The 12764-nt window shown below is 42.2% G+C and overlaps 1 protein-coding gene across 23 annotated transcripts in view; it reads left to right on the top strand.

Moving 5' to 3' along the window:
* Positions 1-12764, top strand: part of DLGAP2 (DLG associated protein 2) — a 465415-nt gene that overhangs the window by 435822 nt on the left and 16829 nt on the right. For all 23 annotated transcript variants that reach the window (XR_010302764.1, XR_010302763.1, XR_010302762.1 and 20 more), the window contains 2 exons: positions 1706-1791; positions 2972-3387. Coding sequence is in view for 19 of the 23 variants with exons in the window: in XM_064145870.1 (XP_064001940.1) it covers positions 1706-1791; positions 2972-3387 (502 nt within the window). In the remaining 4 variants the exon portion in view is untranslated. The remainder of the gene's footprint in view (positions 1-1705; positions 1792-2971; positions 3388-12764) is intronic.

Genomic DNA, 12764 nt, shown 5'->3' with positions numbered 1-12764 from the left:
ATCTTTCCTGATAGATCTCTCTTGCACTGAGAAGCCAGGCCTTATGGCTGTTCTACTTACAGCAATGCTCTTTCAGGAGAAGGTGACCTTACAAATACAGTTTAAGCTTCTCTCTCATCTTGCAGTCAAGACCCACCTTAACTGGGAAACCATCTTGCCTGTTTTATGGCTGCTTGTTGTGCGTTTTTTTTCCCTGCAAGCTGCCTGCTGCTCTGGTTGCAGCTTTTTGAGGGAACAGACAGCAGTGCATGCTTCCCCTCAAGCTGAATAACTGGAATTGATAGGAAATGTGTCTTTGCTCACAGCTGCCACATTGATACCCTGTGCCTAGCACTGCACTGTACAATCCAAGCACATTAACAATTACCAAAGAGTTCCTGCACTAAGTTTTTTGATGAACATCTTCAAGACCCATGATCAGGTAAAATAAAGAAGTGTACTGATTACTGGCTGGAATTCCCTTTCATGCAAAGGCACATGGAGATAAGGCTTGAGAATGGAAAGAACTTGCCAGCATCTGACGTGGAACTTGGTCCTTGTGGTCCCTTCCAACCCTGACTGATTCTATGATTCTGATTCTATGACTTCTTCCACAAAATATAGTATATATATATATATATATATATATATATATATATATATATATATATATATATATTTGCTTCCCACCCTCCTTGCACCCTTCTCTCTTTCTTTCCAGAAAGCTGGTGGGGTTGGGCTTGTGCATCTGCGAGAGCTACAAAGGCCAGTGAGCTCCTTCCAGAGATACCTGTGGCTGCTGCAAAGGGAAAAGTTATCTTGTCTTCATCATAGGATGTTCTCTTTGAATTCACACCTGTGGTGTGCATAATATAAAAACTGGTTGCCAGCAGGTTTATTTAACAGTAAAAATATTGCTCAAAAGGAAAAATCACTTCTGCTCTTCCTTTCTTCCTGAGCCTGCCTTGGTTCAGATGAATTTGCATGCTGCAGCAGTCATTCTGTCTGTGTCAAAGACTTGGGGGGGGGGGGGGGGGGGGGGGGGTAGTGGGAGTGTTATATAAAATCCCAAAGCAATGTGGTCTCAGTTATGAAGAAAAACTACTGTGAATATATTTTGGTAAGTGTATTTCAGATGGGAACACTATAAAAAGGTGCATAAATTACTGGCTTGATCTAGCATTTTCAGGACCATGTTATTAAAGAAGGTGAGATGTGGCATTCTGCAGTATCCCTCACATAATTTTAATGATTCTATATTTGTCAATGCAGTTGTCGATAAAATTTCATTGCAGCATTTCTTTTTATCACTTCCCAATTTATTGGGCTACTTGAGATTTTATTTTGTTTTGTAAATCAAGGACTGTAATGAGACTGCTTTATAATAATATAAAAAGGAGCTGTCCTGTGGTTTCCTGGTTCTGAGAACAGCTCTTCCAGAGCAGGCTTGCTCTCTGCTTCCACTGAACTGCGTAATTGCATCTGCTGTGATTTGAAATAGGGTGTTACACAGCAGACCAGAAGTGATTTAGGGGAAAAAACCTTTAGAAAACACAGCCCCAGAGCACTGGTAACCAGGCTGAATACCTGTTTCATCTGTTTTACTGTGCTAGGTGTTCTTAGCTGTAAAAGAGGAAATACATAATGAATTTTGAATGAGTGCAGGTAGAAACAGTGCTGAGTTGTCAGTGCTTACTCTGCAGATATATCTTTTGTGTTGAATTAGGTGGAAACAGCAACTGATTCTGATACAGAAAGCAGAGGCCTACGGGAATACCACTCTGTTGGAGTACAAGTGGAAGATGAAAAAAGGTAATTTTGGCATGTACAAAACTCTTCAGTCTTTCACACACAAGTACCTTTGTAAACAGAGTTAATAACAAACATCTGGCAAGCGCTGCTCCTAAATAAGTCACAAAGCCAAAATTCATACAGGCGTGCTGGTCATCTGGTAACATTTGCAGAGATTACTTTGCAGTTGCTTACTGTTTAGTTAACTTCCCAGTTTCGAATTGGAGGAAAGGAAGTTAAAGCTTTAAATTAAAGTAGCAGATTAATATAATTTCATTACTGTCAGAACAAACCCAAAGAAGCCTATACTGGAATACTCTTCTTTTGATCAGATTCCTCATGCTGATCAAGGCTTTCCCCATCCACACAAGGGGATATAATGGCCAGGATATAGTAGCTTTATCCTGCACTTGAATCAGCTTTTACACTTGTTCAGTTCTTTTCTATCTGTTGCCAAATGTACTAACCTGTAGGTTATCCCCGACAAGCACTCAGACCACTATCTCAATTCACAGCAGCTGTCAAGCACTACCTGGCTGCTAACTGCTTTTTACCATAATTGACTAGCAGTAAGCTGAAACAATGGGCTCAGGTGTGAAATGCTTTCACAAATAACCTTTTCATTTCAAGCTAACTTCTTCACATAAAGCTCTTCTGGAATGTTCTTTTTTGATGGCATATCAAAATAGAAAATCAGCATTTAATGGCCATCCTATGAGGGAAGTAAAAAATACCACAACCCTAAACCTACTGCTGCTGTTTTTTTTACTAAAGGATTCTCACCAGCTGTAACTAAGCAGATTTTCAGATTTTAGATATCTGCAGTTCTTAATATTTGACCTTTTTTTGACATGTGTACTTTACAGACCTCTTTCAGCAGATGTAACTGTGCAGTTCTGCCAGTTACTTCCAGTTCGTTTAATAACGATACGTGGGGGTTTGTAGTATGAGAATAAATCAATATTTGCTTCCAGAGATAATTCAAATGATTTTCTTTTGTATCTTTTTCCAGATCAATGATGCCACTATGCATTTTGTTTTCCTCCCTGTTGTACCAGCTGTGTTATTTCAGTGAGATATGCACAATGAAAAAGCAGTATCTTGTCCAAGGAGAAAACCAGAATCCATTCACTGAAACGTTATTTGTGTAACCACATATGTATTTATAAGTCTTAATATCTTTCTTCTCTTCCTTTCCCAGACACGGACGATTCAAGCGCTCCAACAGCGTCACAGCAGCAGTCCAGGCTGACCTGGAACTGGAGGGCTTTCCAGGACACATCACCATGGAGGATAAGGGACTTCAATTTGGCTCGTCATTCCAGCAGCACTCAGAGCCCAGCACACCCACCCAATACAGTGCAGTGAGAACTGTACGGACACAGGGACTGTTCAGTTACAGAGAAGATTATAGGGCCCCAGTGGACACCTCAAACCTTCCACCACCAGAACCCTGGCTAGAGCCTGCCATTGAGACAGTAGAGACTGGTCGAATGTCTCCTTGTCGACGAGATGGATCTTGGTTCATGAAGTTGCTACATACTGAAACTAAGAGAATGGAAGGATGGTGTAAAGAAATGGAAAGAGAAGCAGAAGAAAATGATCTTTCTGAAGAAAGTAAGAGCATTTCACTATCTTTTCTTATAGATATCTGGTAAAATAAGAAATCTGTTAGGATAAAGCTGTGGTTTATAGTTTTTCCTTACAGGTAATACCATAGACAATCTACAGAACCATTAGATAGAAGAACCCCGCCCTGCAACTGATTGTGCAAGCTGGCATTTCCCAGAGTAAACCATAGAGTCAAGGCCTGGTTCAAAGTCTGATGTTAGATATGGCTGAAATGGCTCATCCATAGCTCCGACATTCTTTCTACTCTCTTGTATGGCTCCAGTGCTTGAGCCTTTGCCAGAGCACATAAGGTGGTCCCACATGAACGTTCTTTTTGCTGTTTTCCTGAAACCTGAGAATTTGTCTCTTACTGGTAAGCAGCTTCATTCCTTTTGAGGCAGGTGTACCTATCATGCAGGGTCTGTTGGAAGAACAGCAGGGCAAAGCAATAGTTAAAACACTAGTGCAGTTACAAAGGCATATGCACTATTAGTTCAGCTGCATTTTCTTATTACAGTTTTGTCAAGAATCATTATTCTCTCATGTCCTGTGGACACCTTGAAAGGAGTGATGGGACAAAGTGAAAAATAATGTAGACTATTTTGGAACAAGATCCAAGCCAGCACTAATGATAGTAATCTATCAAAGTGGTCCTAGCACTCAGTAGCCAACTCCCTGTGATTCCCTCTGAGGTCAATTATCCTTGTTCTTCAGGCTCAGTTGTATAAATATTTCAGTGCCTGCCAATCTGAATTATTGTGTCAGCAGAGACTTCTCAGATCACAAATTAGTTCATATTACGTTTTCTTACTACCATCTTGTTCTGTCGCCTCTCAAAGCTCACTATCACCTCCCCACACCCTTCCCTGATCTTCTTTCCCCCTCTGTGGAGTTGGCCTCCCCTAGGCCACGCGGGAGCGGGAAAGACAGGAGCTGATGCCACCAGCATGGTGCGCAGGTGGTCAGTCCGTTTGCCGGAGCTAGGCGCGGTGCTCAGCGCGTGGATTCGGTACAGGGGCGTGCGTGCCTCTGACAGGCTCACACGACAGCGCGTGGGCTGTCCGCACGCACAGAGGCAGACCTGGCCAACTGCCCCCTGATCCCCCTTCGCACAGCTAGCCACAGCATTGCTTGTTCCAGGGCCGACCAGCCTGCCCCCTCTTCGAGGCCCCTTGCACAGCTCGGTTACAGAGAGCAGCCAGCTTCTCAGCTTCTACCCAAGGCCACTTCCCTGCAGCTGCACCTCTTGCCAGTTCTCAGCCTGTTCAGTTAGCCCTGTTCAAACCCCAGCACCCCTCAGGGAATTCTTGCTACAATCTACCCTCAGGTCTTGGGCCAGGCCTGCATGGTGTAACTACAGAGGCAGGTGTTGGTTGGTTGGTTAGCTGCTGTTGTTTGTTTGGGGGAGGGTTGTTTGGCTGTTTTGTTTTGATATTTTAGCCCTGACCTTTTCAGAAGAAGAAAGGTCTGGTTTTACCTCCCAATGTTTTGGTTTACAGTAATATTTCTCCCCTATATAGTGCACAGTTCTGCCAAGTAAAAGCACAGGATTTGGGGTGGAGTAGAGCATAAGGCAGTTTTTCTTCCTTCAACCTCTGGTGTTTTATGGAGTCTAGGTTTTTTTATGCTTACTTTCATCATGGTAGAGCTGAGCTGAGAATTTTCCTTTTGCATTTTTACTGTGAAGACTTTAATACCCTCCTAGGGGCTGCTAAAGTATGGATAATAAAATATCTTGCTTTGCTTAGAACTGTGCGAGGATTCCCAAAGCCTTCTTTAATGATTATTATTTTTCTAATCCTTCTTTTCACTGTATATGTCTATTTTTCAGTTCCCCAAATCTTTGCACTGCTGAATACTGCTATTTCTCTGCCATTATTAAATATCCCAAAGCACCTGCTTCCAAGGTTGCCTGTTACTGATGGGGAGGCATCAGGGCTCACAATCCGAAGCAGAAGTTCAGAAAGCAAGACTCTAATCTCCTTGGAAAGAGTAAAATTTTTAAGGAGCAAAGGGGAGAAACAGAGGCAGTTGACCCCCCTCTTTCCTTAGGAGGCCAGTGAGAATTTGCAAGCAAGGGATGGATGTTTCCTGCCCTCTCTCCTTGGAAGCTCTTGCAGAACCCTAATCAGATCTGCAGCCGCATGAAAATGGTAACTGCTGTCAATTCTCCTCCCTCGCTCTGCAAGGCAGGGAGCTGGCCGTATTGGGTGCTTTTCTCTGGAATGCAAGCTGTGTGCTACATCAGCAAGACTTAGAGAAGGTGGTTTTAGCTGCCTACTCACTTCCAGGTGCAAAACCACCCTCCTGTCTTGTGAAGCTATGCTCTTGCACACCAGAAATACCCTGAAACACCTTGCTTCATCGGGAAATAGCTGTTAGAAAGATAGGTTCAGTAAATTGTACCCAGGACGTGAAGACAGATTGGACTCCAGTAATTTTGATTTATATTCAGATTTAGTGGCACCATTTTAACCTAGAACATTTCAGTCAGGAGAAAAAGCAGATTACCAGGACTTTGTTTCCCCGTTTGCAGAGTGACTCCTCTCTGTAAGAGAAAAAGAAAGAACAATTACCTGGTAGAGAGGAACTAAACAACTGAAATGGACTCTTGAAAGCTCATTTTTAAGCTAAGCAAAATGAGTTAATTACTTGTGTTTGAGGGAACACTTTGACCTCCTTAATATGTTGGAGAAATTATTATACCATAGGTCTGTGTAGCATATGCAAAATCAGATGTTTGTCTTCAGCTGATTTGCAACAGTGGCACCCAGATTTCTGATTTTCCCTTTTCTGTGACTCATTTCAAGAGGTATTCCTGAAATGACTTCCGAACTGTGTTACCACTGAGATGGTATCCCTTCACCTAATACAGCTCACACTAAGTCAAAGGAAGTTAGCAAACAACTATTTTTGCTGAGAGAATAAGCTTCGTAGAATTTTCCAGTTTCAGTGTGAACAGTTTTTTTTCCTACTGAGTCTTTGACATGTTTTGTATCCCCAGTTTGAGCTCAGGAGGTTGAAAGGTGTGTATCCACAAGCACTAAAGTTTAATGATACCGCAGCATGAAATGTATCTTGGCATATTTAAGCATTTGTCAGCTCCCTGAGGTAAATACACACAAACAGGAAAGCCAGAAGCAATGAAATATGGTTTTCAATCTTCCAGCAGGAGCTACTATTCCCAAACCACCTCACAGCAAACTTTGCACTTTCAAAGTGTCATTGTTAATGCTGATTTTTTTTTAAACATGAGTATATTAATTGCACTTGAAGACCAAATATAGCTTGGTGCCTCACAGGAGGAGACTGCCTTTGTGATACCATTTCTATTTTGGTTTAATCACAGGAAGAGTTAAAATAGCACTGCATTTCAGAAAACAATTTCATTTTCCACGTTAAGAGAATAGCCTCAAGGTAACAGAAAGCTGATTGCTGTATTGATTTTTTTCCCTTTGACTGCAATATTGTTTTAAGAACTTCAGTCATCGAGTCTTAGAAAAGGAGCAGATAATCACTGCGGCAGAAAATAATCTCTCCTTATGTCTTTTCACAGAATTCTGTTGATGTGGTCAGTTGCAATGACGTCTATTTCAGAGTCTTTGCAAAGCCCCTACGCTGTTTGTGGGTAGAGTTAGTTGTTTTCCTTAGTGTCTATTATAACATAGATGGATGGATGGAAAGATAGATAGATAAATAGAATATACACGAGGCTGTAACTGATCCCAGGGTAAGTCTTCTGATCTTGTGCACTAGCAGGGTGCCTTCAAGCAAAGATCACAGAATCATAGAATTAACCAGGCTGGAAGAGACCTCCAAGATCATCCAGTCCAACCTAGCACCCAGCCCTAGCCAGTCAACCAGACCATGGCACTAAGTGTCTCTTCCAGGCTGTTCTCGAACACCTCCAGGGATGGTGACTCCACCACCTCCCTGAGCAGTCCATTCCAATGCCAATCACTCTCTCTGGCAACAACTTCCTCCTAACATCCAGCCTAGACCTCCCCCAGCACAATTTGAGACTGTGTCCCCTTGTTCTGTTGCTGGATACCTGGGAGAAGAGACTGACCCCCACCTGGCTACAACCTCCCTTCAGGTAGTTGTAGACAGCAGTGAGCTCTGCCCTGAGCCTCCTCTGACCAGTGTTGAGTATAGGAGAATAACCTCCCTTGTCCAACTGGCCACACTGTTCCTGATACAGGCCAGGATGCCACTGACTCTCCTGGCCACCTGGGCACAGTGGTGGCTCATGTTCAGCTACTACCTATCAGTACTCCCAAGGGTGATGACTGGAGTTTCAGTTTCAGACTTTGAAAATTGCATTTGGCTATAAATGGTGTGTAGGTCATGACAAGAAAAATGCTCTCAATTGTCACAAGAGGGCCAAGGCTGTACCACCCATGAGTTCTGTAATGGGAGCAGAGAGAAATGAGAACAGGAAAGCACCATTGACAGCTGCAGTCTCACAGCTTGTAGGCATAGCAGGAGCAAAAGGCATCCTCAGCCTGTATGCCTGTGTGCTGACCACTGAAATACTTCAGTCCACAAGTTAAATGGAGAACAGCCACACAGGGTTCATTCTCATACAAAACTCCCAAGAAAGGTTCAGGAAATTTAACAGTAGTATAAACATAGCAGCAGAAAAGTTGTTTTGTTGGTATCTTCTGCATGATTAGGAGCTCTGCCGGCATAGCCACATAGTAAAAAAAAGGCATGAGAGAGAGTGAGAAGTCAAAACATCACCCTTCTTTCCCCATACCCCTTCATTCCATGCATGCTGGAGTCGTCTTCTTGCTAATCATCTGGCTGATATTTCCACAGTACTGCTAGGGGTTTACTAACACAGCCCAACAGTAACAGAAAACACAGAGTTAAATCTCTTGTGCTTTGGAAAAAGTGACATAAAATTAAACCCCCCCTGACAGCCAATTTGGTTTAGTATAATCATCCATAAAAGCTTTCTTAGGCATTTGACCAAATATAGGTTATCCTTTAACCAAAGAGAAATTACTGACATAATTTCCTAATGCTTTTCACAAACCTATTTTTCAGGACCTGTTGAAATTTACATTTGGATTGTTGTGAATCACTACAGAATGTCTTAATTGCCCTGAAAAAAAAGTCTCTACAGTCAAAAAAGTACAGCCCTGTAGTGCAGAATCCCAGATTTCCTCTTAGCATTTGCATTTTGCTCCATTTTTCTCCTCTTTGAGCTCAGGAGGTGAAAAGCAGACTTGCACAGAGGCCCACATGGTGCACAAGGATCCTGTTGCCCTACCACCCTCCAGAGCACTGCCAAGGAGTAGCTGTGCCAGCCTGAAAGGTCATTTCATTCTGAACATTATACATTTCTTGTTACACCTGCCTGCTGTGCTGAGAGTGAAAAAGAGATCTATAGCTATAAGGATTGCTAAGTCAGGGCTGGAGATTAGACAACTACCATCATGCCCTGCTCTGAGTTACAAGGGTGAACAGACTGGCAGCTTCAGGAGTTTTTCCCAGGCACACTGTTTCAGGTTGCTTGTGGAGCATTTTTTACAAGTATAGAAAAAAAAAAGAAGTGAACAATCAAGAGGAATACAAATTTAAATTAAAAAGCCTCATTTAAATAAACAGTAATGAATGCCAGGTGAGATTGATTGTTGGTAGCTTGTCACTGCTGCTGCAGCAGTGGCACAACTGAGCAAGGCTTTGAAACTGTCAAGCACAGACTTGCAGCATTAGATGATAATCTTGGTTTCATAGAACCATAGAAAGGGCTGGGTTGGAAGGGACCTCAAAGCTCATCCAGTTCCAACCCCCCACCATAGGCAGGGGCACCTCCCACTGGAACAGGCTGCTCAAGGCCTCATTCAGCCTGGCCCTGAGCACCTCCATGGAGGGAGCAGCCACAACCTCCCTGGGCAACCCATTCCATTGTTTCACCACCCTCACTGTAAAGAACTTCTTCCTAACATCTAGTTGAAATCCCTCCTCTGCCAGTTTAAACCCATTACTCCTCGTCCTGTCATTACAAGACCTTGTCAATAGACCCTATCCATCCCTCTTGTAGCCCACTTCAGATACTGGAAGGGCACTACAAGGTCTCCTTGAAGCCTTCTCTAGGCTGAAGAGCCCCTACTCTCATAGCCTGTCCTCATAGCAGAGCTGCTCCAGCCCTTTGAGCATCTTTGTGGCCCTCCTCTGAACTTGCTCCAAGTTTGATGTCTTTTTTGTGTTGGGGGCTCCAGAACTGTACACAGTATTTAATCTGCATAGATCTAACTCCCCTCCCTTTACCTTTGTGATGTGAAACCATTTTCAATTACAAGATTGTGTAACATTTCTCAAACGCATCTATATTGTTTACAATTTTGTAAGATGTTTGTTGCAGGGAAAAAAAGATATTGCTGAGCTAATTGTGCATGTCATGTACAGGCAATTTACACAGTCTCTATCAAGGGCGTAAATCTCGAGTCTGTTTCTTCCAAATTTGTGGTCAGGGTTTTGCATGTCTTCAGATGTGAAGCCATACAGGACCACACAGCAAAAATGGGATGCTTTGTAACTGTTAGGGAGCAGAATTAAGGCTGTGTGACTCTGTGTTGACATTCAAGTACATATAACATTATCTTAATGGAGGGCATTATATGGATTATATGAGTATGTGTGTTTATGTGTGCTGGTAGATTCTATCATCATTTATTTGAAAGCACAATCTTCTAGGCATCACCAAACATCTCAGTCTCTCCAGTCTCTAGCATTCATCATTCTTTCATGGAGATAATCAATCTGCACTCATAAGTATAATTCCCCAATGCATGAAATTAATAACAAGGCTTTGGCTGTCTATTAATATTGTGCTAAAGATTATGAGTTGAAGTGTTTTAATACTTTAATTTAATTACAGCAAAGCAGAGTAGCATGAATATGAGGAATCCTGACTTCTGTGTTTTACTACATCTGATTTAACTTATTTAAATTGAAACAGAGTTAGATCTTTAGGAAGCAGAAGAGACGTATTATACATGTGTGTTGACCACTGCGACTCAGTGACACATGCCAGCAACCCAGACCCACTGTCTCACATACTAAACAGATGTGTATCACACCAAAATCCTCTACTGCCTAAGTCTTGTCTGACCAGACTTTAAATCACCAGTGCCTGTTGACATGATCCCTCAGGACACTGAAGATCGGTGGAGGTTTGGGGCAGCTGTGGGATTCAGTAGACAGTTTAACTTATAAATAGATTCTGCCAACATCTACATCTCTGCAGTAGGGCTGAAACAAATGCCCCATACTTGGGATATGTATTTGAGCTATGAACTCTAAAACTCAGCAGAGGAAACAAACTGAACTTCATTCACTATGAGACAAGCACAACAAGCATCAGTCTGCAGAATCGTCCTCACTTTCTTTCTGCTTAGTGAATAGTTGATGTCAGAGACCTGCTACAGCATAGTTCCACTGTGGCAAAGAAGGGCCTCTGAGTCGCAGGGAGTTTGTGTTCTGTTCGGAACCACAGAGCACTAAGAGGAAAGGAGTATACAAGGCTTTGTCTTTACTTAAAATGCTGAAGACTAAACTAAAACAATTTGTTTCAGGTCAAATGGAACATTTCTCTCTCTTTTTTTGGGGGGTGGGGAGGTTTAGGTTTTCATGTGTTTCTTCTGTAGGTTTTACCAAAGCATTGCTTTCCATCTGCCAGTAACTCAATGGAGGTGAAGGGTTAGGTGATCAAAAGCCCTAAGCCAATTCAAATGCTTTGTTTCATTTGGCCAGCAAAACAAAACCCAAACCCCCAGTGAATTAGTCCTGCAGCCTTGAACCACTTAACTCTTTCACAAATGGCTGTCACATGGGGCTGATGAATTATGTATAGTGCTGTTTAATTTAGTGTTGCAGTGCAGCTGTACTGTTTGTCTAACAGAAAACAGAAGAGAGAACCATAGCTCTACGTAGTAACACAGGATTGTTAGAGTTTCTGTCTTTAGAACTTCAGCATAAAACTTCCAGGTTATCTCTTTGTGCTACTTGTGGTCAAGCAGACATTTCACTGGTCTAGAGAGTGCAGAAGCAAAATATAATACCTACTACAAAAACATTGCCCTCACAAGCCACTCAGGACACCCAACAACAAACAAAATGTTTAATGTGTTCTATATCATCACTGCTGTAGCTTCATTCTACCTCAGCATCCTGTTTATCAGTTTGGTTTCCTCAAATTGGATTAAAAGATGGCAGAGTAATTTCTGTCTTACCCTGATGCTACCTTTATCCTAAACAGCATTTAAAGATCTGGAAATTCTCCAGATAAAGTCAGTCTTCCATTGAACTTTTAGCTTTTTAAAAAGCTACTTTTTTAGCATAGAGATGGATGTGGAGGGAAGGAAGTGTAAGAAAGTACATTACTACCTACCAAACTATGGTATGCCAGCAAATGTGGGAGTGCAGGAGGAGTTAGTTTCCTAGAGATATGCCAGGCTTCTTAGGAACTCCAGTCAACAGGAAGAAATAAGCATTTCCAGGAAGACATCTAAAGAGGGCATCTAAAAATAACCGCCTTACATGGCTGAGAGGATGAGCTCAGATTAGTGATTTGAGAACATTTTGAAAAATCAGAGATTTTAATTTAGACAGAAGACTTGTGAAGGCAAACTCAGGTAAAATACATTCAGTCTCCTTCCACAGAGATTTTTCAGACTGTAAATGACAAGTACAGTGACAGTGGGAAAAGCCCAACAAACCACGGGGGCTGACCCTCATTCAGCAAAGTCCTGAAGTACCTGCTTGTGTCCCACTTTGTCTGAAGCTGCTGTGACAGAGGCTAGTTAGGTAACCCATAACTCCTAATGGGAGTACCAAGCCATATCTCAGAGATGCGATTCCTCCGAGGATCTCATCCTTATGGTAGAAGTCTCTAATGTTGTAGTTTAATGAACAAATCTTACCCCAGAACAGACAGGATACAGAGAGTTCAGCCAGGGATCAGCCACACAACTGAGTGAAGTAATTTGTCATGGCAGAACCAGAAGATCTTATCTAAAGTTCATGGAAAGCTCCCTTTGATGTGAGAACAGGCATTCAACCAGTTCTTGAGGCAAGGCGATTTTGACAGCTTTCAGTTTACATGAGCAGATGTAAATGTGGCAGGTGGTGGTTGTCATTTCCTTTGAAATTTAAGATTCCTCTCAAACCCATACATATTTATGCCCACTACAGAAAGCTATCTATATGTCCTTGTTTTTTTCTTAAGCAAATACAGTCTTACCTGTTCTGGCTTATTAAAATATCATTTATTGCCAAAGTGTAAGGTGTCCCAGAGCTTTCCTATATCTCCATCCTTTTCCCAAATGTTTTGTGTCTGTAATCACCAGACAAAAAAATATTTACTTCTCTTA

The sequence above is a fragment of the Pogoniulus pusillus genome, chromosome 7, assembly GCF_015220805.1.
Source record: "Pogoniulus pusillus isolate bPogPus1 chromosome 7, bPogPus1.pri, whole genome shotgun sequence".
In the NCBI taxonomy this organism is placed as follows: domain Eukaryota; kingdom Metazoa; phylum Chordata; class Aves; order Piciformes; family Lybiidae; genus Pogoniulus; species Pogoniulus pusillus.
The sequence above is the reverse complement of the archived record's forward strand: the minus strand, read 5'-3'. Positions and strand labels throughout refer to the sequence as shown.